Source organism: Phacochoerus africanus, chromosome 3, assembly GCF_016906955.1.
Source record: "Phacochoerus africanus isolate WHEZ1 chromosome 3, ROS_Pafr_v1, whole genome shotgun sequence".
Classification (NCBI taxonomy): domain Eukaryota; kingdom Metazoa; phylum Chordata; class Mammalia; order Artiodactyla; family Suidae; genus Phacochoerus; species Phacochoerus africanus.
Genome location: NC_062546.1, coordinates 171,983,327 through 172,011,213, shown reverse-complemented (window position 1 = coordinate 172,011,213; position 27,887 = coordinate 171,983,327). Strand labels below are relative to the sequence as shown.

Here is a 27,887-nt window from a genome sequence, read left to right as displayed (position 1 = left end):
GAATAGTGCTTATGCTACAGGCTTTTAAAGTTCATTATTAATAAATTTATAAAAATTAACACATACTGAGTGGCATGGATCGGATTCTGTCTAAAACCACAGCATGGTTAACTCACTAATTCTTCATAACAATTTGGTTAAGTAGCTGCTACCACTACTATTCCTTCAGATTAAAAAAATGAAAAACAGGAGTTCCCGTCGTGGCGCAGCAGAAACGAATCCAACTAGGAACCATGAGGTTGTGGGTTCAATCCCTCGCCTCATTCAGGGGGTTAAGGATTGGTGTTGCCATGAGCTGTGGTGTAGGTCACTGACGTGGCTTGGATCTGGCATTGCTGTGGCTGTGGCTGTGGCTGGCAGCTGTAGCTCCAATTGAACCCCTAGCCTGGGAACCTCCATGTGCCACGGGTGTGGCCCTAAAAAGCAAAAAAAAAAAAAAAAAAAAAAAGAAAAGAAAAGAAAGAAAAACTGAAAGCCTAAGTAATTTGTCCAGCTAAAAAAGAGGAAGTAGGATTCAAATCCTAGCTGTCTGACTTCAGAGCACATGCTCTTAAGTACAAATCCATGCTATGATAATAAGAAACAACTTATGCCAGACAAAATGCCAAGTGCTTTAACCAAACAATAAAAAGCACCACAGGAGTTCCTGTCGTGGTGCAGTGGAAACGAATCTGACTAGGAACCATGAGGTTTCGGATTCAATCCCTGGCCTCGCTCAGTGGGTTAAGGATCCGGCATTGCTGTGAGCTGTGGTATAGGTTGCAGATGCGGCTCGGATCCTGCATTGCTGTGGCTCTGGCATAGGCCAGCAGCAACAGCTCTGATTAGTCCCCTAGACCGGGAATCTCCATATGCTGTGGGTGCGGCCCTAAAAAAGGACAAAAAAGACCAAAAATAAATAAATAAATAAATAAAAAGCACCACATACAATATCTGGTGCTCATTAAAAATGTCAGTTCTGGAGTTCCCGTCGTGGCGCAGTGGTTAACGAATCCGACTAGGAACCATGAGGTTGCGGGTTCAGTCCCTGCCCCTGCTCAGTGGGTTAACGATCCGGCGTTGCCGTGAGCTGTGGTGTAGGTTGCAGACGCGGCTCGGATCCCGCGTTGCTGTGGCTCTGGCGTAGGCCGGTGGCTACAGCTCCGATTGGACCCCTAGCCTGGGAACCTCCATATGCCGAGGGAGCGGCCCAAAGAAATAGCAAAAAGACAAAAAAAAAAAAAAGTCAGTTCTCTTCTTTCGAAGTAATGTCTTCTTTGAATTCCTATGTAATTTTATCTATAGTCCTACTATCAAGTTTACTGTTTTCTACACTGTATAAAGTTAAATATCTTATGTAATAGACACCTAGTTCCTTTGAGACATGGCACCTACTATCAGTGACAGTACACACAAGGCTAAGTCATTATAATTGGTGGAGCCATGAAAGGGGGAGTTGGAAACTACACCATCAAAGGTGGTCCCTATACAATCAGGCAGTTCTTGAGAATTCCTGTAGATCAATAATATACCCTAAGTCCCACAATGATATACTTACTTGTCTCACCCAGATTTGTGGTGCCCCATCCTATCTCATAATCTATCCTTGCACTTCTCTTACAGTCTCCTACTTCATCTCCCAACTTTATTGCTCCTGCAGAAACTCAAATGTTTCATTATGTCAGAATTACTTGGAGAACTTCCACATCTAGTCAAGATGGAATAACAGTAACCAGATTTACCCACCTACCTGAAACAACTATAACATTGCATCAAATATATGAAACAGTGATACTCAAAACACTGGACATCATACAACAGAGGACAGTGATCCCTGAGAGATGGAAAACAAATGAGTTGAAGCCTATGCTATCCCAGATTGGCACGTGAAGAGAGTTTTCGGACTGTAGTGCGTGGAGATATAACCCAGGAAGAGCGTCTCTGGGTAGAGGAGATGAAGCCTAGGCCAGGAAGACAGAAACAGCTAGAGTTTATAAGATCAAGCACTGGAGAAAAGAGAGCTACAGCAATTAAAAAATTCCAGAGATTTGCATTCAAAAGAGTACTTATGATCAGTGCACAAGGAAACTACTTGAAACTGGAGAAAGAACATTAAAGGATTTAAGGGAACAACCCCTGAGGCTCACAAGGGATCAGAAGAGTGCCACTTCCCACCAGCCACGGTGGAAATCTCACTAAGTCATAAGCACAATGTACTCAGTAGCGTTTTGACTCAAGTGGGACAAAATCAACACTAGATTAAATGTGGTTCTGGTCCTACATAACAAAGCTTGAAAGCGAAACATTAAAGGAGCAAACTATTTCTGAGAAATTGTGTTCTAGAACAAAACTCAAGAATATTTACAAGAATACAAAAACACCTAGCACTCAACAAGATAACAGCTACGTCTGATATCTGATCAAAAGTTACCAGACAGGAATTCCCATCGTGGCTCAGTGGAAACCAATTTAACTAGTATCCATGAGGATGCAGGTTTGATCCCTGGCCTTGCTCAATGGGTTAAGCATCTGGAGTTGCTGTGAGCTGTGATGTAGGTCACAGACACAGCTTGGATCTGGCATTGCTGTGGCTGTGGTGGAGGCTGGAGGCTACAGCTCTGATCCGACCCCTAGACTGGGAACCTCCAAATGCCACAAGTGTGGCCCTAAAAATACCCAAAAAAAAAAGTTACCAGACAGAGTTCCCTTGTGGTACAGCGGGCTAAGGATCAAGAATGTCACTGCAGTGGCCTGGGCCCAGGAACTTCTACATGCCACAGGCATGTGGCAAAAACAAACAAATGAACAAACAACCAGGAATGCAAAGAAGCAGGAAAATGTATAAAAATAATGAATAGAAAAATCAGTCAATTGAAATTGCCTCAAAAAAAGAAAATGACAGAATTAATTTATAAGGGCATTAAAATAGTTCTGTAACCACATTCCATGTGTTCAAAAAGCTAGAGGAGAGACTCAAGATACAGAGACATGGAAGATACAAAAACTTTCCATGTTAAACTTTTAAATATGAAAACTCTGATGCTTTTGTTGAGAAATACACTAGATGATCAATAACCAAATTTTATTCATAACCGCCCAATAACTCAGTAATTTCGTGTTAACAAATATATTAGACATTACAGAAGAAAAGATCAGTGAATTTGAAGACACAGCAAAATGAAATATATAGAGATGGAAAAAATTAAAATGAGATATGGGATAACTTCAAGCAGTCATAAATATATTTGAAATCTCTGATAGAGAGTAAGGGAGGAAGACAAAATGTTTTTTTAGGAAAAAAAAATTCCAGATTGGATTAAAACTACAGATTCAAGAAGATCAACAAACACAAATACAAGAAATATGAGGAAAACTACATCAAGGTATATAATAATTAAATATTTGATAAAAAGAAAATATTAAAGTCAGCCAAAGGGGGGAGGGAAGACACACACTAAGGAACAAAGACAAAAATGATACCAAATTTCTCATAGGAAATAATTTAAGGTAAAAGACAGTGGAGGTAAAGGTAAGGTAAAAATCATTTTAAAAATAAAGTAAAAAAGTATTAACTTGGAATTCTTTATGTAGTTTCAACATTAGTTGAAACTGAAGGCAAAAATACAGACTCTTTGAGTCACAATAAATATGAAAAATTCAGGAGCAACAGATCTATAAAAAAATGTTAAAGTAAAAGAAAAAATGACTCCAGAAATATAGATCTATACAAGAGAATGAAGAACACTAGAAATAATAACTATGGAGGAAATATAAAGATTTTTAATTATTTACATCTCTTTACAAGATAACTAGTTATTTAACATATAAATAATAATAGCGTACCATGGGGCTGATAAGGTATACAGAAATAAAATTTATGAAAACGATAGCACAAAGGTGAGAAGGGAAAAAAACAGAAGTATACTCTTTTAAGAACTCTACACTGTATAAGAAATGGTGGAATAGTACTTGAAGGTAGACTGTGATAGTTAAAGATGTACAATATACGAGTTCCTATTGTGGCTCAGTGGTTAACAAATCCGACTAGGAACCATGAGGTTGCAGGTTCCATTCCTGGCCTTGCTCAGTGGGTTAAGGATCCTGCATTGCTGTGGCTGTGGCGTAGGCCGGCAGCAACAGCTCCGATTAGACCCCTACCCTGGCAACCTCCATATGCCGTGGGTGCGGCCCTAAAAAAAAAAAAAAAGACAAAAAAAAGTACAATATAAACATTAAAGCAAACATTAAAATAATGATTTAGGGGAGCTCCCGTCATGGCTCAGTGGTTAATGAATGCAACTAGGAACCATGAGGTTTCGGGTTCAATCCCTGGCATTGTTCAGTGGGTTAAGGATCCAGCGTTGCTGTGAGCTGTGGTGTAGGTCGCAGACATGGCTCGGATCCTGCGTTGCTGTGGCTCTGGTGTAGGCTGGGCGGTTGCAGCTCCGATTCAACCCCTAGCCTGGGAACCTCCATATGCTGCAGGAGCGGCCCAAGAAATGGCAAAAAAGACAAAAAAGACAAAAAAAAAAAAGGAAGAAAGAAATTGCATTTCTATATACTAATAATGAAAGACCAGAAAGAGTAATCAGAGAAACTATCCCATTTGCAATTGCATCAAAAAGAATAAAATACCTACAAATAAACCTACCTAAAGAGACAAAAGACCTATACTCTGAAAACTATAAAACGTTGATGAAAGAAATCAAAGATGACACTAACAGATGGAAAGATATACCATGCTGTTGGATTAGAAAAATCAATATTGTCAAAATGACTATACTTTCCAGGCAATCTACATATTCAGTTCAATTCCTATCAAATTACCAAAGACATTCTTCTCAGAACTAGAACAGAATATTTTAAAATTTGTATGGAGGGAGTTTCCATTGTGGCTCAGCGGGTTAAGAACACAATTAATATCCACGAGGATGTGGGTTCAACCCCTGGCCTTGTTCAATGGGTTAGGGATCTGGCGTTGCTGTGAACTGTGATGTACGTTGCAGATGCAGCTTAGATCCTGTGTTTCTGTGGCTGTGGCTATGGCTGGCAGCTGAAGCTCTGATTTGACCCCTAGCCTGGAACTTCCATATGGTGTGGGTGCAGCCCTAAAAAGAAAAAAAAAAAAAACCCAAAAAACAAAACAAAAACGACAATAACAACAACAAAAACAAGACATTTCTTCAAAGAAGACATATGGGGATGGCCAACAGGCATATGAAAAAATGCTCAATATCACTAATTATTAGAGAAATGCAAATCATAACTACAATGAGGTACCACCTCAGAACAGTCAGAATGCCATCATTAAACAAGTCAACAAATAACAAAAATGCTGGAGAGGGTGTGGAGGAAAAGGTATCCTGCTCCACTGTTGGTGGGAATGTAAACTGGTATAACCACTATGGAAAACAGCATGGAGGTACTTCAGGAAACCAAATAGTGAGCTACCATATGATCCAGCAATTCCACTGCTAGGCATATATCCGGACAAAACTTTCACTGGAAAAGATACATGCACCCCTATGTTCATAGTAGCACTATTCACAATAGCCAAGACATGGAAACAACTAAATGTCGTCGACAGATGAATGGAATATTACTCAGCCATAAAAAGACATACTAATGCCATTTGCAACAAAATGGCTCTGGCATAGGTTGGCGGCTACAGCTCTGATTGGACCCCTAGCCTGGGAACCTCCATAAGCCGCAGGAGTGGCCCTAGAAAAGACAAAAAAAAAAAAAAGACAAATACCATATGATATCACTTATTTGTGCAATCTAAAACATGGAACAGATGATCCTATCTTAAAACAACAAACAAAACAGAAACAGATCACAGCCAAAAGAGCAGATTTGGGGTTCCTGAGAGGGAAAGGGGAGGGAGTGGGATGGATGGGAATTTGGGGTTTTTTGGAAGCAAACTGTTATATTTGGAATGGATGGGCAATGGGATCCTACTGTACAGTACATGGAAAAAATGTGTGCTTGGGTCACTTTGTTGTACAACAGAACTTTACGAGACACTGTAAATCAGCTCTAATAAAAAGGAGTCACTGCTAGTAAGTCAATAAAAGAGGTAGAACTGAATCACAAAAAATGTTCAATTGCACCAAAAGAAGGAAGAAAATGAAGAAAAAGTGAAAAAAGAACAGGTGGGACAGGAATTTCCATTGTGGCTCAGTAGGTTAAGGACCTGATGTTGTCTCCGTAAAGTTGCCGGTTTCATCCCTGGCCTTGCTCAGTGACTTAAGGATCTGGTGCTGCTGCAGCTGCAGTTCTGATTCAACCCCTGGCCCAAGAACTGCCATATGCCATAGGTGTGGCTGTAAAAAGAAATAATAAAGATAAACAAAAATAAAAATAAAAAGAACAGATGGGATGAACAGAAAACAAATAACAAGATGGAAGATTTAAGCCCAACCATAACAATAATAATATTAAATGCATCTGAAACCTAAAAATACATAAAACAGGATAAGGAGTTCCCGTTGCAGCACAGTGGTTAACGAATCCAACTAGGAACCATGAGGTTGCGGGTTCGATCACTGGCCTCGCTCAGCGGGTTAAGGATCCAGTGTTGCCGTGAGTTGTGATGTAGGTTGCAGACTTGGCTCGGATTCCGCGTTGCTGTGGCTCTGGCATAGGTTAGCGGCTACAGCTCTGATTAGACCCCTAGCCTGGGAACATCCATAAGCCGCAGGAGTGGGCCTAGAAAAGCCAAAAAAACAAACAAACAAACAAACAAACAAAAAAACCCAGAAAAAAACAGGATAAGACCTCCTGATGAATGAGTATGATCTATTCCAGAAATGCAAGGACAAGGCTGTTTTGCTCTTCAAAATTGTTTCTCACTATAGCGAAAAACTATAAAAAGAAAAACCAAATATCTCAATATACTCTCAATGTATCCAGAAAAAGCACTTGATGAAATCAGATATCCATTCTTAATAAAAACTCTCAGGAGTTCCCATCGTGGCTCGGTGGTTAATCAATCTGACTAGCATCCATAAGGACACAGGTTTGATTCCTGGCCTTGCTCAGTGGGTTAAGGATCCGGTGTCGCCATGAGCTGTGATGTAGGTCGCAGACACGGCTCAGATCCTTCCTTACTGTGGCAGTGGCTCTGGTGTAGGCTGGCATCTACAGCTCCAATTAGACCCTGAGCCTGGGAAACTCCATATGCCACAGGTGCGGCCCTAAAAAGCAAAAGTAAAAGCAAAAACAAACAAACCGAAAACCTCTCAGCAAGATAAGAACAGAAGGAATATCACTCAATTTTATAAACGACTTAATGCAAAAGCTATGGTTAATATCACACCTAATAGTGAAAGATCAGAAACAAAGCAAGGATATCCGCTCTAGTTACTTCTAATCAAAATAAGGTTCTAGCCAGTGTAATAGTTAAGAAAAATAAATAAAATGCATCCAGATTGCAAAGAAAGATATAAAACAACTAGATTATCTATGTAGAAAATCTGATAGAATCTACCAAAAAGCTATTAGAACTAGTAAATGAGTTTAATAAGGTTGCAAAAAAATCAACTGTCAGAGTTCCCTGGTGGCTCAGTGGGTTAAGGATTCAGCATTATCACTGCTGTGGCTTGGGTGACTGCTGGCACAGCTTCCATCCCTGGTCCAGGAACTTTTGCATGCCAACAGGAGCAACCAAAAAAAAAAAAAATCGACTGTATTTCTATATACTAATGCAAAAATCAGTATTGAAATAAACAATGTCATTTATAAGGTCTTACTGATGAACATGACAAAAGATATGTGACACTTCTACACTGAAAACTAAAAACACTGCAGAGAAAAATTAAAGAATACCAGAGTTCCCATTTTGGTGCAGCAGAAACTAATATGACTAGTGACCATGAGGTTGCAGGTTCAATTCCTGGCCTTGCTCAGTGGGTTAAGGATCCAGCGTTGACGTGAGCTGTGATGTAGGTTGCAAACATGGCTCAGATCTCTTGTTGCTGTGGTATAGGCCAGCAGCTGTAGCTTAGATTCTACTCCTAGCCTGACAATCTCCATATGCTATGGGTGCAGCCCTAAAAAGCAAAAAAAAAAAAAAAAAGTATTAATGCTAAGATTTCAATTACCCTCAAATTGATCTATATATTTTACATCATCCCAGTCAAAATCCCTTCAGGTTTTTTGTTTGTTTGTTTGTGTGTTTGTTTGTTTTCCCCCAGCCTATGGGGTCTAATTGGAGCTGCAGCTGCCAGCCCACACCACAGCCACAGCAATGTGGGGTCCAAGCCAAATCTGTGAACTACATCACAGCTCACGGCAACTACCCACTGAACGAGGCCAAGGATCGAACCAGCATCCTCACAGATACTACTCAGGTTTGTTTCCACTGAGCCACAACGGGAACTCCTTGTTTGTTTGCTTTTTAAGAAATTGATGATTCTAGGTGTTCCTATGTACAGCAGTGGAAACGAATCCGACTAGGAACCCCAAGGTTATGGGATTGATCCCTGGCCACGCTCAGTGGGTTAAGGATCTGGCACTGCCACAAGCTGTGGTGTAGGTTGCAGACACAGCTTGGATCTCACACTGCTGTGGCTGTGGTGTGGGCCGGCAACTGTAGCTCTGGTTGGACCCCTAGCCTGGGAACATCCATGTGCCGTGGATGCGGCCCTAAGAAGCAAAATAAATAAGTAAGAAAATAAATAAATAAAATAAAATAAAATAAATTGATGATTCGAAAATTCATTGGACTTAGAATAGCCAAAACAAAGTTGAAAAAGAGGAGCAAAATTCAAGAAATTAATACTACTCAACTTCAAGACTTATTATAAGCTACAGTAATCAAGACAGTGTGGTGCTGATATCAAGAAAGACCAGAGCTTTTCAGTCTTGGTACTACTGGGGACATTGTGGACCAGATAATTTTCTGTTGTAAGAGCTGTCCTATGCCCTGCATGATGCTGAGTAGCATCTCTGGCTTCTATCTACCAGAAACCAGTGGTTATATCCCTAGTTATGACAACTAAAACTGTCTCCAAACCTTGTCAAATGTCCCCTGGAGGAAACTGCCCCAGTCGAGACTACTGAGATAGATAATAGATCAATGGAACAGAACAGAGTTCAGAAACTGGCCCACATATACCTGACAAATGGATTTTTTCATCAAAGTTATAAATTCAATTCAATGGAGAAAGGATAGTCCTTTCAAAAAATGATGCTGGGAGTTCCCATTGTGGCTCAGTGGCTAACATGGCTCAGTGGTTAATGAACCCAACTAGTATCCATGGGGACATCTGTTCGATCCCTGGCCTTGCTCAGTGGGTTAAGGATCTGGCATTGCCATGAGCTGTGGTGTAGGTAACAGATGTGGCTCAGATCCCACATTGCTGTGGCTGTGGCTGTGGTGTAGGCTGGTGGCTTCAGCTCCAATTCAACTCCTAGCCTAGGGACATCCATATGCCACAGGTGTGGCCCTAAAATAGACAAACAACAAAAGCCAAAAAAAAAAAAAAATGCTAGAACAGGTATTCATATGCCAAAAATAAAAAAGTCAGTCTACATATACAAAAATTAACACAAAATGGATCACAGAACTAAATGTAAGCCTAAAGTTATAAAACTTCCAGAAGAAAACACAGGAAAAAAAATCCAACCCTTTGTTAGGCAAAGGTCTTTTAGAGACAATATGAAACTATGAACCTCAAAGAAAAATTAGATTTCATCAAAATTAAGAATTTCTGCCCTTTGAAAGATTCTGAGCGTGAAAAGATAAGCTCCAGATCAGATGAAAATATTTGTAAATCACATTTCTAATAATGAACTGTATCTAGAATATACTCTTTAAAACTCTGTAATATGAAAACAACAACATAAAAATAGATGAAAGATTCAAACAGACAATTAAAGAAGATATGCAGATGGCAAACAAAACATGAAAAGATGCTCAGTTCCTATTGTGGAGTTCCCATTGTGGCCCAATGGTAATGAACCTGACTAGTATCCATGAGGATACGGGTTCATTCCATGGCCTCACTCAGTGGGTTAAGGATCTGGAGTTGCCATGAGCTGCAATGAAGGTCACAAGTGTTTTGAATCTGGCTTTGCTGTGGCTGTGGTGTAGGTTGGCAGCTGCAGCTCTGATTCAACCCCTAGCCTGGGAACTTCCATGTGCTACAAGTGTAGCCCTGAAATGGGGGAAAAAAAGATGCTCAATGGTATTGGTCATTAGAGAGATGGAAATTAAAAGAAAAAATACAATGAACTACTAGTACACATCTACTATAATGCCTAAAATTTAAAAGCCTCTCCATACCAATATGGAGTGCTATGAGATAGAGCACCTGGAACTCTCAAACACTGCTGATTGGAATGTAAAATGATACAAACACTTTGGAAACTTATTTGACAGTTTCTTAAAAGTTAAAATTTGTACCTACCATACCATTAAAAGTTAAAATTTGTACCAATCATTCTATTCCTATAGATATTTACATAAGAGAAACGAAAGCATATGTCCAAAGACTATGCAAATGTTCATAGCAGCTTTATTTGTAATAGCCAAAAACTGTAAACAACTTAGATGTCCATTAACAGGTGAATGGATAAGCAAATTATGGTATGTTCAACAATGGAATATTACTCAGCAGTAAAAAGGAATGAGTTAGTCATATATCCTGTGACACAGATGACTCTCATAACTATGCTGAGCAAAAGCCAGATTTTTTTTTTAATTACTCAAATGAATTTATCACATCTGTAGTTGTATAATGATAATAACAATCCAATTTCACAGGATTTCCACCCCATAACCCAAGCACATCCCCTCACCCCCCAAACTCCTCCGGAGACCATAAGTTTTTCAATGTCTGTGAGTCGGCATCTGTTCTGCAAAGAAGTTCAGTCTGTCCTAACAAAAGCCAGATTTTAAAAAGGTCCATACTATATGATTTCATTTTTATAAAACTGTAGACATAGCAAATTGATCTCTAATGACAGAAAGCAATTTAGTAGTTGTTTGGGGATGGTGGGATGGGAGTACAGGCAAGAAGTTGGAATGGATTATGAAGGGGCACTTGGTTTAGTGCTCATTATCTTGACTGTGGTGATAGTTTAATAGATGTGTATGTATATCAAAACTAATCAAATCGTACTCTTTAAACATGTGCAGATTATTGTATGTCAGTTATATATTTCAATAGAGATAATTAAAAATAAAAACTCTGGGAGTTCCCGTCGTGGCGCAGTGGTTAACGAATCCGACTAGGAACCATGAGGTTGTGGGTTCTGTCCCTGCCCTTGCTCAGTGGGGTTAACGATCCGGTGTTGCCGTGAGCTGTGGTGTAGGTTTTAGACGCAGCTCGGATCCAGCATTGCTGTGGCTCTGGTGTAGGCCAGTGGCTACAGCTCCAATTCGACCCCTAGCCTGGGAACCTCCATATGCCGCGGGAGCGGCCCAAAGAAATAGCAAAAAAAAAAATAATAATAAAAAATAAATAAAAACTCTGGGAGTTCCCGTCGTAGCTCAGCAGAAACAAATCTGACTAGTATCCGTAAGGATGCAGTTTGATCCCTGGCCTTGCTCAGTGGGTGAAGGATCCATGTAGCCATGAGCTGTAGTGCAAGTTGCAGACGCAGCTTGACATATGCTGGACGTACGCTTTCATTTCTCTTATGTAAATATCTATAGTAGTAGCATGATTGGTACAAATGTTAACTTTTAATGGCATGGTAGCCACATTGCTGTGGCTGTGGTGAAGGCCAGTGGCTATAGCTCTGATTCAACCCCTAGTCTGGGAACCTCCATATGCTGCAGGTATGGCCCTAAAGACACACACACACACACACAAAACCTCTGCTAGTATCTAATTTCATTCTGTCCCTCTGGTTTTAGAATTCTTTTTCTAATTGAGATATAATGGACATACAACATTGAAGTTGTACAGTGTGTTAATTTGATAACATAGATATTGCAATATGATTACTTACCATAATTTTAGTTAACACCTCTATCATGTCACATAATTATTATTTCTTTTTGCAGTGAGAACAATTAAGATCTAGTCTCCAAGCAACTCTAATGTTTATAATATGGTACTGTTGACTATAATCACCATGTAGAACACAGATCTCTAGGACTTATACATTTACCGGCTACAAGTTTGTACTGTTAAGCAACATATCCCTTGCACTCTTATGCTCATCACGTTCTCAAAGGTTTTCTACAGGAATCATACAGTTTATTTTTCTCATAAATCAATTTAGGATCCATTAATAAATATGATTTTTTTTTTTTTTTTTGCTTTTTAGGGCTGCACCTGTGGCACATGGAGGTTCCCAGGCTAGGGGTCCGAGCGGAGCTACAGCTGCCAGCCTATGCCACAGCCACAGCAGCGCAGAATCCGAGCCACATCTGAGACACACCACAGCTCACAGCAGCACCAGATCCGTAACCCACTGAGCGAGGTTAGGGATCAACCCTGAAACTTCATGGTTCCTAATTGGATTAGTTTCTGCCCTGCCACTTTGGGAACTCCATAAATGTGATTTTTAAAAATTCTGGGGAGTTCCCATTGCGGCTCAGTGGTTAATGAATCCAACTAGGAGCTATGAGGTTGCAGGTTCGATCCCTGGCCTAGCTCAGTGGGTTAAGGATCTGGTGCTGCTGTAAGCTGTGGTGTAGGTTGCAGACATGGCTGGGATCCAGTGTTGCTATGGCTGCAACATAGGCCGATGGCTACAGCTCCGATTAGACCCCTAGCCAGGGAACCTCCATATGCCGTGGGTCCAGCCCTAGAAAAGAAATAAATAAATAAAAATAAAATGTCTGATTTTATTCCTTAAGTTTTAAGAATTCAGTCAAAAATGAATATCTGTAGTATTTAACAACAGAATTCATAGGTAACATGTATGAGGCAAAGGTATACAAGGCTTTGCCATTACCACTAAGTTAATTAAGTAGAATTACAGATATTTAGAAATAAAATTATACACCATTTAATATGGCTAAAGCTGGAGTTCCTGCTGTGGCTCAGTGGAAACGAATCTGACTAGGAACCATGAGGTTGTGGGTTCAATCCCTGGCCTCACTCAGTGGGTTAAGGGTCTGGTGCTGCTGTGAGCTGTGGTGTACGTCGCAGACGTGGCTTGGGTCTGGCATTGCTGTGGCTGTTGTGTAAGCTGGCGGCTATAGCTCCGATATGACCCTTAGCCTGGGAACCTCCATATGTGGCAGATGTGGCCCTAAAAAGACAAAAAAAAAAAAATTGTCTAAAGCCCAATTGGTTGATGAGAGTCAAAGCAGTACCCTCTGGAGAGGGTAAGATTTTCTATGGTCTTGAAAAATAGGCAGAATGGAGTTAAAAAAAAAAAAAAGCAAAGGGGGAAAAAAATTAACGATCCTTCCTTTTAAAATCATACTTGTGTCATTACTATGAAACTGTACTTGAAGATGTTACAGTGCCAAAATATGGGGGCAGCAGGTGGGGAAGAATTACTTACACCTCATTACACACATTGCTTTAAAATACTGATAGCTGACTGAGAACACGAAATGCATATATATGCCCAAACATAATGATAACAGGAGTTACTGGCTATCATGCTTAAAAATTTTCAGGTTCAATTTTGAACATAAATCTCTAGCCAAAATTCTCAGGTATTAACGTGTTTATTCAGCATCTTTAAGACGAACAAAACTACTACTATGTCGAGGAAAAGTATAAAAAGGAAACTAACAGGTTTAAGGAAAAAAAACACAGGATTTTTTTAATGAAAAAAATTACATTGTAACAAGGACATACATTAAGTTATATATATCTATATATATATACATATATACACACTTTTTTAAACTTTTTAAAAAACATAGTATAAAATTAAACTGCATCTTTCTCATATTCACATGATTACGTATTACGTATATATTTTGACAGGATATAAAGATGAAACGCAAGTTGGTAGGCCTCAAAATTAGAAACTCTAATGCAGGACCGTATCACCAAGTTTATTTTCTATCACTTCTGTGACTTTTAGAAAACATTTACTTTGGGTAAGACAAAAAAGTTTAAGTTCTTTTAAGTATGCTGCCTACCCAGAAAATTAACATTGAGGGAAAGACCCACCATGGCTGTGTATATCTATAACTCACTGTAGTGTATATAATGTTCACTTGGAGCCTTGGAACACGAAAACTACAATGAAGAAACAAGCTCAGCTGTAATTAGGAATTCTAACTGCTTATTCTGAATGTCCACCTTTCTACTATGATATTACACCTTGCAATACATGACACAAAAAAGCATGTCAAACTTTGCTGCAGAGCTGTTAGGAGAATGCCAAATATAGATACTGAAAATTCTATGCACTGTATTTAATACCCTGTGCATTTAAAAAAATAATTGAATATTTAAAATATGTAAACATACCTTTAAAAAAGCAATGCTAAGCACCTTTAAAATACAATACTGATATACTGTGACTGAACATGCATTTAGAGGACAAATTTAAAAACTAATTTAGAAACCACTTTTAAAGAACTACTCATTGAAATACTTACATGAAAATATTGATAGTTCCAGTTCCTACCTAAAAACCAAAAGAGTATACAATTAGGGATTTAAACCTTCCTTCATGCTCTCTTTTTCCTTTTTCTTTTGTTTGTGGGGCAGATGCACTGTAACTTTCTGTCCTCATAAAAACAGTATCAGAGGAGACGTTCACAAAGAATGAAGCTGAGAAATATTTTTTTAAACTATGTTTTGTTCTTGAGCAAGTTTCAAAGTCTGGATCCTCTGACATTTCTCATCCTCATAGGCAACTGACTAGAGTTTGTATCTTGACAAGCATTTCTCCTTAGCAACTCAACATCAAAAAGCAAGGAATGTCTCCAAAGGAATATATTCAGTTGGTGAAATATTTAATCATAAATTACTGTCATTAATGAAAGATGAAGATCTATTATTTAAAATCTTGGAAAGTTTCCATAAAAAGTAGAAATAACAGTTGTTGTGGCTGTGGGGTAGGCTAGTAGCTACAGCTCCGATTCGACCCCTAGCTTGGGAACTTCCACATGCTGCATGTGTGGCCCTAAAAAGACAAAAAGAAAAAGTAGAAATAACAATTGAAAATAATATTATCCACAATGCAACATTAAATGAATGTGGACTTACTCCCTTTTAAGTACACTCGGACTAAGAGAAATCTGGGTTTGAGGTAACTAAGAATTGTGTTTAGCTTAGCATAACAGAGATTTGGCAGCCTGCCTCTATAAATGCTGACCAAGTATTTTTAATTCTTAGGAAAAAGAACAGCAATTCTTATTTAAAAATCAATATATATGCAGCTCGGATTTGATCCCTGGCCCACAATCTCCATATGCCACGCGTGTGGCAAAGTAAAAATCATATATGTAACTGAGTATTAGCTTTGCATTAAATAGCTATAAATATTAAACTTTATGTTAAATAGGGTATACATCTAAAGAGCAAGAAATTTTAGAATTCCACCTATTTCAAACACAACGGTGCTTTATAAGGTACATAATTGTATACCTGTACAATTAAAGTGAATTAAAAATGGGAAGTTGGACTTAGAAAAGCCAAAAAGATCCATAGTCATGTAAAGTATTAAGGTTAAATTTCATATTCTGCATGCTTTCAATATTAAACATTAATATTCATTTGAAATTCTTATCGCTTTAAAATAAAAATTTAAATATACCCACAGTCTCTGGGGAAAAAAAAGGCTTTAGGTTGATTGCTTGACAGCTATAATTGACATTTCTAGTTTACCAGCCTTGCAGAAAACAGTGGCTTATAATAAATATACTGATTAGTATTTATTCAGTATTTGAAGTAAATATACTTACAAAAAGACTCATTCATGAAAAGTGTTAAGGCTGAATTTCATATTATATTCTGCATGCTTTGAAAATTAAACATTAATCTCCATTTGAAATCCTTATCATTTTTAAATAAAAATTTAAATAAAACCACAAGTGGTTTCAGGGCGGGGTGGAGGGAGCCTTTAGTTAGATTTCTTGATAGTTAAAATTGACATTTATTTTTACCAAACTTCCAGAAAACAGAAGCTTATAATGAATATAGTGATAAGTACTTATTCAGTATTTGAAGGAAATATACCTACTCAACAAGTAAATATAACACATCAGTTGTTTTAAAGTTTTAAATGTAAATTAAATTCTAAACTATAAGTCCTTACCTTGAAATACTATAAATTCCAATACCATCAATTAATTAAGAACTCTGGCATAGAAAAATAAATAAACTCAAATTATTTTTTCACTAGGGCTGAATCTTCAATACAAAATAGGAAAAAAAATATCCTCTGCTGACACAAAAAAGTTCTCCTATCTGTAAACACCAGGGACTTCTCATATTCTTTCTGAATTCTCTCCGTTCCTACAATTTCAACCCATAAGTAGTATTTTACCTACAACATCATATAAATCTATGCATAACACATTTATTTCTCTTGCCTGTCTGATTCAAGTTAAAATGCTCACTACTTCCAAAGACATTTTAACTTTCTAGTGTGTAACCATTGGTGTGCTATTGGTTTGTAGGTTTAAGTCTAAAAATTAGTATGGAAGAAGCTAAATTGCAGCTACACAGTTTCCATACATGTGAATGCCAGACTTCACGTTATGATGTAAAATCTATTATTTTTCTTTTCAAATAAGACAAAGATATCCTCTCACTTATTTGCCAATTAAAAAATTTTCTTAACAACTTTAAAGAGGAAGAAATTTTTTAGAATTTAAAAAAAAGTCATTACACACACACACACACACACACACTCAAACACATGGTTTTTTTGCTGTTCTTTTTTAAGAACCCAAATTAGGTATTTTCAGAGGATGAGTCAGATAACTATTTGTGTTCAGACTGTACCGGTGTGGATAAGTTCAGATGATCTTTTGAAATACCGGCCTTATCAGATAATCAAAAAGCATAAGAATTACACAAGAGGAAAAATAAAATAAAAATAGGGAACTGGAAATAAATATGTTAGTTTTAAATTTAAGATGCTCATTGAACCAGTCTTTAGTCCACTTATCACAATGCTGCGTTTTGATAATATTCACCTTCTTTTCTCTGACATCAGAGGTCACCAGAGTTGTAAATTCTGAAAAGCTTCAATACTTTATGTAGCAGATAATTTCTTACAGTCCAAATTTTTTTTTGCTTCCACAGACAATGCTGGTTCTTTGGGTTCTTGCTTAACTTGGTTCAAAGAAACGGTACCTTCCGGATTTTCTTCAACTTTAAAACCAAACATCAAAGAAAAACCTAAAGGTTAATATTATTTATAACAGTGTAATCTTTGGAATTATATGAATTTAGAAGCAAAGCAAAAAAACAGTGGTTTGGAAAAAGAACCAAGTAATTTAGAAAATCAGTTGGTATATTTTGAGAACTTGGTGCTTTTGACATCTTAAATTCCTATTAAATTCTTTCAAGATGGAAAAAGAGACCAAGAAAACTATAACGTTATTCTCTTCTAAAGATATTTTGACCAAAAAGCAGTCCATTATTTGATAAAATTATGAGGAGTATCTCATATTTAAACTATTTATTTATTTATTTATTTAATTTACAGCTGTGTCCAAGGCATGCTGAAGTTCCTGGGCCAGGGACTGAACCCACCCAACAGCTGCAACCAACCAGAGCCACAGGAATAACACCACCAGATCCTTAATGCTCTGAGCCACTAGGGAACTCTTAAGTGTCTTTAAAAGTATGTGTGACTAAAAGTCAGGAAGCCTCTAATTATTTGAAAATATTATCTTTTACAAACATCAGACATACACTACAAATTCACTGATATGTTACCATTCTCACATGGCTTCCATATGTGGTCATATATCAAGGAAAATATTCTCTCCCTAAAGAAACTTCACTATGTAAGTATTTCAGAAAAATATGTCACGTCTTTTTTTTTTTTGTCTTTTTGTCTTTTTTAGGGCCACACCCATGGCATATGGAGGTTCCCAGGCTAGGGGTCCAGTCGGAGCTGTAGCTGCCAGCCTACACCATAGCCAAAGCAACGCGGGATCTGAGCACATCCGCGACCTACACCACAGCTCACAGCAACACCAGATCCTTAACCCACTGAGCCAGGCCAGGGATCCAGTTCGCAACCTCATGATTCCTAGTCAGATTCGTTAACCACTGAGCCATGACGGGAACTCCAGAAAAATATGTCACATCTTAAATGATAGCTCTGACTCAGCTGTGAGAACTATGTGTTTCCTTATCTGAAACATTTCAGAATGCACTTACCATTCTGATTTTAAAGTACTTATGACCAAATTAATGCAAATGTGGTATTCCAGCAAAACTGTGAGTTGGCAGGTGGGATATCTAAGTCTTTCTCTCTCTTCCTCAAGAATATCACTTTTTCAGTTGCTATAGGAAACCAAGGTTAAGGGGACCATACTTGCTTAGAAAAGTGTATTGAACATACCTAATGCTTGTCATACATAGGTGTGTTGGCGTTTAGCCCACACCATAACTGAGAAAACAAGTAGAGGATGGGTTTGAGTGACCCTGAGAATTTACATTCAGGTGAAGCAGTCCCTCGGATCATGATCTAACTTGATAAATTATGTAAGTTCAGATCCAAAGAGGGAGTCCTTTAAAGCAATCTGAATTAGGTCTCCCAGAAATACCTTGGCTCAACAGAGGGAGGAAGCATCTTAGAATGGGAAGAAGCTTTGGAGGCAGACAGATCTGGTTTAAATCTCCTCTCTGTCACTTACTAGATGTGACCCTTAGGCAATTATTTAACTCCAAAGCCTTGGTTTCTCCATCTGTAGAATGGCGACACCACTGTCTGTTTCATAGAGTTGTTGTGAGGATTAGTTCATGTATATTCCTTTTCTCTATTTTATATTAAAGTTTCTAAATAGACAACTGCCACAGCCCTCTGAATAAATTTTCTTAAAAGTAGTGCTTCCTATAAATTTAAAAGACTATGATTCTTTTCTGTAAGAAACTATCATACATGGAGGGAAAATACTTTACATATTCTAAGGATAATTTCTATGAAGACTTTTGTTCTTCAAAGCAAACTGCAAATCTCTTTCAACAAAAATGCCTGATCCAGAACAATTTGTATGAAAAGAAGTGACACAGGTCAAGCAGGAGTTAACAGAGTTACTATGTTGACTGGGTTCATTCCAAAGTGAAGGCAATAAAGTCTTGAAATAAACCCAAGTCCCCAAGTCTTAGTTGTTCCCTTTCACTTTTCATTCAGCTCAACATTTAAGTCAAAAACTCAGAGTCCTCCTTTCAACCTTTTTTTTTTTTTGGTCTTTTTCAGGGCTACATTTGCAGCATATGGACATTCCCAGGCTAGGGGTCTAATCGAAGCTACAGCAGCCAGCCTACGCCACAGCCACAGCAACATGGGATCTGAGCCGCGTCTGCAACCTATACCACAGCTCACAGCAATGCCGGATCCTTAACCCACTGAGTGAGGCCAGGGAGCAAACCCACAACCTCATGGTTCCCAGTCAGATTCGTTTCCGCTGCGCCACAACAGGAACTCCACTCCTTTCAACCTTTATATCTCCTAATTTCATTCCATTTTACCTTGTGTGTATATTTTTTCATAATAACCTTTACACTAAAGTTTTCCTTTTAGTTAATCTCTATTTTTTTTCATGCATTCTAAAATGACCTTCCTGATTTCATATCAGCACAGATTTTCCATGTAAAATTAAGTAAATTCATGCTTATAAAATTTTTTCTTTTTTCTTATATTTTTACTTGATTTATGCATATATTATAAACCCACTGAGTAGAAATGATAGGTTTTTTTCTGTAGTGTAATAGTGATGATAGTTCATAAAGGTTAAAAAGAAAAGAAAATCATAAGATGGTTTTAACTTACTAAGAGCTGGGTGGCTGTCTACAATTTGTACTGGAATGGCCTGCATGTTTCCCAACAGAATCTGATGAACATTTCCTTCCAGATTCTCTGTGTCCTCAACATCTGCAACTTCCACCAGCTGATCCATTGCAACCAGATTTTGATCTGGTTCTGGAAGGCTACCCATGGTAGAGGCAACAGTATTGTTTTGGGTTAGGCATGTATCTGTTTGAAGGCTATGACTTTGACCAAGCAGTAGAGAATTATTACTCATTATAGCACTTCCTACTGAATCCAAAAGTCTTGAAGGACTGGAGGTGGGGTGGTTATTTACTGATATCAGAGCTGGTGTTCCATCAGGAGACATGAATCTTGGCTGCAACTGCAAACCCTTTGGAATCAAAAAGAATTACATCAAAATGTTTGAATTTACTACGTATGGTTTTCTCATCGAATATGTTACTCTTTTGATCAAAACTGGAATAAAAACTAAGAGTATAGTTACTAACAAATATTAAGTGAGGACAGAAACAAAAAACAAAGGAAAATTATTACAACTAAATTTTACTGCATGCATAGTCAATTCAAATGTTTCCAAAACATATCATTCATATTATCATCTTAAATAAAGATACAAAAAAGTCAGGAAATTAATGATGAAAACATCTTTGATCATTATTATAATTCTATAACAATTTTGTAAAATCGCTAAGAGAAGAGAGGAGACTGAGGAAAAAAGATAAGGGCCTCAAATTTGCCTATTACAATGGATCCTTACCTGTAGTTGTGTGAATATTTTTGGCTGAAATGAAGAAAGTGAGGAGAGCAAGTGAGCTGGCTCTGGAGACAAAGAACCTCTTGTCTGATTTGTTCCCAATTTGGTGGAAATTGATTCCCCTGGTGAATTTCCTAAATTATATAAAAAATAAACTATTAAAACAAAATAACTTTCATGGCTTCTACACTTTATTACAACCCTTACCATCAGAAATGGAATAGGAAATAAGGTCAAAGGTTTGAAAAGGATTTTAAGAAGTTTAGTCCACTATTTCCAGAACCTGGTAGATCAGATCATCAGGATCTTTTTTTTTTTTTTGGTCTTTTTGTCTTTTCTAGGACTGCTCCCGCAGCATATGGAGGTTCCCAGGCTAGGGGTCGAATCGGAGCTGTAGTCACCGGCCTATGCCACAGCCACAGCAACACAGGATCTGAGCCGCATCTGCAACCTACACCACAGCTCACAGCAACGCTGGATCCTTAACCCACTGAGCAAGGCCAGGGATCAAACCCGCAACCCCATGGTTCCTATTCGGATTCCTTAACCACTGTGCCATGACGGGAACTCTGATCATCAGGATCATTAAGGGCACTTTAAAAAGCATAAATTCCTAGGTTCAACCTCCATTAATTTTAACTCAGTAAATATAGGGTGGAATGGAAGAAACTATTGTTTCCTTGAAAGAGTCTATATCTGTAGTTCTAACAGTCCATTGTCCAAACATCTATTGAGTCCCTCAGTTACAAAGAGTAAACTTAATTAATCTTTGGTAGCCCTGGTGCTAGGACAATGCTTGGCATAAAGCAGGTCTTTAATAATAACAGTATTAAAGTTCTTTCGACAACTCATTTTGAAATAAATAAGAATAAAAATTTCTTTTATAAATACCTCAATTTTTAAAGTAACTGTCCTTAGGAATTTGAGAACTTTTCACATAATTCTTATATTTTAACCCAAATATATTCATCTCTTTAATTCAACCAAAAACAAATTATCAACAACTATTTATTGCTTCTATACTGCATACTGCACCCATGTAACTAAGTAATTTTTTAAAAAAATGGCCCTGGTATCAGACAAAAATGGATATAAGTGCTGGCTTATCTATGTAACCACCAACATGCTACTTAACTCAGTTTCTAAACTTGAGTTTCCTCACCTGTAAAATCAAGATAATAAGAGAATTTTCCTCAAAGGACTGCTGGGAAGATTAATGGCACCCTCACATTTCTTGATTTCTTCATTTCTTTTTTCTTTTTTTAATGGCTATACCTGTGGCATATGGAAGTTGCCAGGATGGGGGTAGAATCGGAGCTGCAGCTGCTGGCCTATGCCTCAGCTACAGCAATGTGGGATCCACTGCATCTGTGACCTACACCACAGTTTCTGGCAACACCAGATCCTAAACCCACTGAGCAACGACAGGGATTGAACCTCACACAGATAACATCAGGTCCCTAATCCACTGAGTAACAATGGTGACTCTGATTTCATTTTTAAGTATTCTACATCATTTTGCTGCATGACCCCTTATTATAATCATACCCTGGACTATTCCACATCTAAAATCTCTAACTCAAACCACCTATTCTCTGATAACAACCTTTTATTCTTCCAGGGATTTTGCTCAGGTACTCCATTCAATTGTTCTCCAACCTCATGTGAACCTCCAGTTAACCAATTCCTCAGTTTTTTTCAGATCTACCAAAGTCTTCCTTAATTAAGTTCTCTTCCCATCCAGCTTAAAGTCCTGGGTTATAATTTTAGTCACTCTCTTGCAGATACCTTAAACTCCTTTGGTCACACCCCCTGAAAATCCTAACTCTGTATAAAAATGGCTTCCAGCGTCTATACATATGAAGCTGACTGCCCAGAAGAAATTTGCTGCTATGACTAACACATGAATTTCTGTTAGTAGGAGGAGGAGGAGTCTAACACAAATTCATGTGTTAGTCATCAACCTCAACAGGGCCTTCACATAATGACAGTTTTACAATGTTTCTCTCACTCTATGTTAGGGGTGATAGTTAATCTCTATTTTTCTCAAATCCTGGCCACTTTCCCTGAGATCTTTTCTCATTCTTAGCACTCTCACTTAAAGAGAAAAGAGAAGCTATCAGAAATGTCTTCAATTTCCCATACCAAAGTTATTAAATATCTTTACCTTCATCTATCTCTTCAGGTTTCTCCTGTCCTAAAATATCCTCCCTCAACCCCATACTCCTTTCATAGCAAACTTTTTGAAAAAGTGGTCCCCACTGTCTCTGCTTCTTCATTCATCTCCCATTTATTCTTCAACCTCTGCAATATGGCTTTCTCCCAATCTACTATGTTAAAATAGCTCTGGTGCTTAGGCTTTTTCAAACTTGATCTCATGATCTTTTTCTCTCCTCTGCTACTCTACTCTTAGACCAGTGCTGCTGAGCTCAGTAAATGCCACTATCAGTTTCTCATGGAAGAAACCTGCAAGTCATCCCAGATCATTCCCACCCTTTCACCTCCCATGGTTATTCAATCAATAACCAAGGTCTTCAAGTTCAACTTTTAAAATAACTCTTGAGTCTGTCCAATTCTAGTATAAATGCCACCAGTTGTAATCTAAACCACTATCCCATCTTCACTTGGACAGCTGAACGTCCTCTTATACCTTTGTGTTTTTTTGGTTCTTTGTCTTTTTAGGGCCATGCCCATGGCAAATGGAAGTTCTCAGGCTAGGGGTAGAATTGGAGCTGTAGCTGCCAGCTTACACCATAGCGACACCAGATCCAAATCATGTCTGCGACCTACACAACTCATGGCAACGCCAGAACCTTAACCCACTGAGCAGGACAGAGGTTTAAACACACATCCTCAGGGATACTAGTAGGATTTGTTACTGCTGAGCCACAGTGGGACTCCCTCGAATCTGTTTTGTTTATCCGGTTTGATCTCTAAGCATTGCCTATACTTAGGACCATACTGGCTTTGCTTTGTTTTGTTTTGTTTGGCTGCACCTGTGACATATGGAAGTATCAGGCCAGGGATCACATGTGAGCTGCAGTTGCGAAATATGACACAGCTGCAGCAATGCCAGATTCTATGGGATCCTTTTGCACTGGGCTGGGATTGAACCTGCACCTTCACAACGACCCCAGCTGCTGTTGCAGTCAGATCCTTAACCCACTGTGCCACAGCAGGAACTCCTCTTTTTTTCCCCTGCATCCACAGCATCCAGAAGTTCCCTGGGCAGGGATGGAACCCATGCCACAGCTGTAACCAGAGCCACAATGCTGACATGCTGGATCCTTAACATGCTGAGCCACCATGGAATTCCCATACTAGCTTTCTTAAGTTCCTTGGACCTGGCAAGCTCTATCTTGCTTAGCCTTCAAACATACTATTCCTTTGATTGGAAAATTCCTATTTATTCTTTTTTCTTTCTTTCTTTCTTTTTTTTTTTTTTTTTTTTTTTTTTTTGCTTTTTAGGGCCTGCACCTGCAGCACATGGAAGTTCCCAGGCTAGGAATCGAATTGGAGCTATAGCTGCCAGTCTATACCACAACAGCAACTCAGGATCCGAACCACATCTGCAACCTATACCATAGTTCATGGCAACACTGGATCCCTGACCCATTGAGTGAGGCCAGGGATCAAACCTGCATCCCCATGGATATCAATCGGATTCGTTTTCACTGTGCCACAACAGGAACTCCCCTATTTATTCTTCAGTTTTCAGTTTAAAAGTCACTTTCTCAAGTGTCTCTTCTCTACTCTCAGGACCAAGCTATATGTCTCGATCACTATTCCCATACAATTTGGCACAAATCTCTCATGGCACGATTCATAATAGTAATTAGAATGTAATGTAGTGTATTTTTCTCTTGTTAAACTTTAAATTCAGTAAAGCAGGAAACATTTTTTATGTGCAGCATTTATCTCACTGAGTTAAATATACACAGAACAAATGAATAATTCCAAAGAACCTGCAAGTTATTTTGTAGGCAAAATGACTCTTAAAGGTTAATAAGCCAAAGAATAAAGAAAAAATTGTACTGTATTATTATTCATTAATTTATTCTAAAGCATTTATTCAGATGTTATCTTTTTAGCAGCCATTATGTTAAGAACTTGGTATATTAATTTGAATAAATTACAATCCTCAAATCATTTTGAAAGATACAAATGCAAAAACAAAAGGATACCATGTTAAATGCAGAGGTAAATACAAAAGAATGAATATATAAATTTACATGGGGGTGAAGTTAAGAGAATAAAGTCAAAGAGATTACTATTTGAGCAGTGAGGGGAGTTTCTCATGTGGAAGAGAGGAAAAGACTCTTCTAGAGGAACGAACAAAAGGGTTGAAATAAGTTTGGAAGATTGAGAGAACACAGGAATAACAACATATGAGAAAAAGCAAATCTTACAAAATGGATAATAGTTTCTTGATCAAGGTATCTTAGGATTACTACTATTATAATTAGCCTAGCTTTATAGTAAACTATGCTAATAATCATTAGCCTCAAAATTTCAATCATAAGGAAGTATAAAAGCTGTATATAGGAGAACATTTAAACAACTAGCAATATTTTGATAAATCCTAACATAGTTGCTCTTGCCTCTTTGGACCACAGATTCCTTATCTATAAATCAAAAGAGATAACATCTTAAATACCTTTCAGTTTGATTTTATATCTTAAAAGTATTCAAGATAACTTACCTTCTGCAAATGTAACTGTCACAGTCTCTCTGAGAATATTCCCACTATCTGTAGTCCATTGAAGCTGAAATGGGAACAGTTATTTCAATAAAAAGAAGAAAGCATTTAACTTGAAAACTATTTTAAAACAACAATGCAATTGTTCTATTTTATTCAGTCATAGTACAAATGTACTTTACTCTGTAATTACTCTCTTTACTTGTTCACATTCTCAAACATAGGTATATTTAACTATCCAAATAAATTAGCTTCCCAAGTTCACATAGCAAGAATTTGGATAGCAAGTATAGAGGGCAAAGACCTCTGCTAACCAAATATGTTTTCATTCCTGAATGTTGGACAGTGAATGACTAAGCATTTTGGATAGAAAAGAATAGTAGCTCTAACTTTAAAAATATCTGAATCTACACAGTAAATGAATTTACAGAGTAAAAAAATGCAGAGCAAAGGATATTGTTAATTGATATTTTAATGCCAAAATCACGGCCTTAGTGTTTCTAAGTAGTTATACTACTCACTACAAAGTAGGGAAATTTTTCATAGAAATGGCCACTTTTCAGGGGGAAACTACAATATCACAATATGAGGTCAAACGCATATTTACAGATGACATATAGAAGCAACATCATCATTTTGTGTATTCAAGTATAAACTATTCTATTTAAACTTGCTGATCTATTTTAAAAAGGTGGAGATATACACAATATGCATTCAATAAATATCTGTTAAATGAATACAATATACTTTTTATAGAGATAAAATATGCTGTTTTTTTAAGTGAACATTACTATTGTTATAAGAGTCAGGGTTGGAAATTTACTGATATTTCTTCTTATGAGAGTAATCAAAAATATTTATTCAAATCCTCATCTGAGAGTTCATAGTGTTTATATTTTAAGAAAAAGATATTACTATTTTTCCTTTTATCACAGTTACTTATTAAAGACTTAATAGCAACCATGCACACATTAGGCCAAATAATAACAGAAGCTGAGATTTAGTAGTAAAACAAGGAATTACAGTTGTAATCATACCGTTGCTGGAATAATCTCTGAGTTATATACATTATCTCCATTTCTCAAGGATTTCTGTACCTCATGGATGTGATTTTTTATATCATTTACAGTTGGAAAAAAGGATAAATTATGTCTTTCAGGTACCTCATCAGGTTTGAATAGTTCTCTTTCCACAAATTTTCTGTGGAGAATATAAAATAGAATAAAAACATAAACAATCTAGCAATCTACTCTGTATCAAATGAGAAAGGTTCTCTTTTAGCATAAACTTCTGTACAGTAGCTTTATGAGTGGTTTATATTTTTCCACTTTTTCCCCAAACATTGTCATAGAATTCATTCAGATTAAAGAAATGTAACATTTTCATTGGTTAAACACCTGTATATCTTAGAGTGAGCTTTGCTATTTTTATAAATTTAAAGAAATCACTATTTTTTTTTTTTTTCTTTTTAGGGCCAAACCCGTGGCATATGGAGGTTCCCAGGCTAGGGGTCAAATCGAAGCTGTAGCCTCCGGCCTACACCATAGCCACAGCAACACCACATTCAAGCCATGTCTGCAACCTATACCACACACAGCTCACGGCAACAGTGGATCCTTACCACTGAGCAAGGCCAGGGATCAAACCCACAACTTCATGGTTCCTAGTTGGATTCTTTACTGCTGTGCCACAATGGGAACTCCCTATTTTCAATTTACTTATTTATTTATTTTTGGTCTTTTTGTCCTTTTAGGCCACACCCGTGGCATATGGAGGTTCCCAGGCTAGGGGTCTAATTGGAGCTGTGGCAATGGCCTACACCAGAGCTGCAGCAAGGTGGGATCTGAGCTGAGTCTGAGAACTACACCACAGCTCACAGCAACACTGGATCCTTAACCCACTGAGCGAAGCCAGGGACTGAACCTGCAACCTCACGGTTCCTAGTCAGATTCGTTTCCACTGTGTCATGAAGGGAACTCCCTATTTTCAATTTAAATATAGTGTTTTGAATGCTTACTATGTCAGGCACTGTATGGAACACTTCACATCTAGTATCTCCTTTAACCCATGCTATAATCTTGTGAGGAAGGTACAATTATCATTCCCACTTTACAGATGAGAGAACTGAGGGCTCCAGAAGTTAAGTAATTTGTCCAAAGTTACACACCTCCTAGTAAGTAAGAGAGATTGGGCTTATACTGAGGTTACATGCATAAACATCATGCTTCACTGCTTTCAAAAGGTACCAATTAATATATGAAATATGATGTGCTCAAATTTTATAAGCAGACAAAAGAGAAGATATTAATAAAAGGCAGCACTGCCACACAATGGTATAAAAAACAAACATATAAAAAATAATAAAATTCAATATATATATGCTCTGTGTACTACATTCAGTAGTTCCTACTGCAGAGCGGTATTATATCTCAGTTCGTAAGACTTAGGTTTAATAAATACTGGATAGCTGGGGAGTTCCCATTGTGGCTCAGTGGTTAACGAATTCAAATAGGAGCCATGAGAGGTTGCAGGTTCGGTCCCTGGCCTTGCTCAGCATGT

The 27,887-nt window shown here is 37.7% G+C and overlaps 1 protein-coding gene across 8 annotated transcripts in view; it reads right to left on the bottom strand.

Annotated features, from left to right (window-relative positions):
- Positions 1-27,887, bottom strand: part of CARF (calcium responsive transcription factor) — a 92,596-nt gene that overhangs the window by 23,058 nt on the left and 41,651 nt on the right. For 7 of the 8 annotated variants that reach the window (XM_047773271.1, XM_047773270.1, XM_047773268.1 and 4 more), the window contains 6 exons: positions 26,366-26,528; positions 25,332-25,395; positions 20,633-20,763; positions 19,876-20,245; positions 17,063-17,240; positions 13,801-14,541 (listed from right to left, as the gene is read on the bottom strand). In XM_047773271.1, the coding sequence (XP_047629227.1) occupies positions 17,122-17,240; positions 19,876-20,245; positions 20,633-20,763; positions 25,332-25,395; positions 26,366-26,528 (847 nt within the window). In that variant the 3' untranslated portion in view covers positions 13,801-14,541; positions 17,063-17,121. Of the gene's footprint in view, positions 1-13,800; positions 14,542-17,062; positions 17,241-19,875; positions 20,246-20,632; positions 20,764-25,331; positions 25,396-26,365; positions 26,529-27,887 lie in introns of those variants that run through there. The other variant, XM_047773267.1, reaches the window with a different exon arrangement.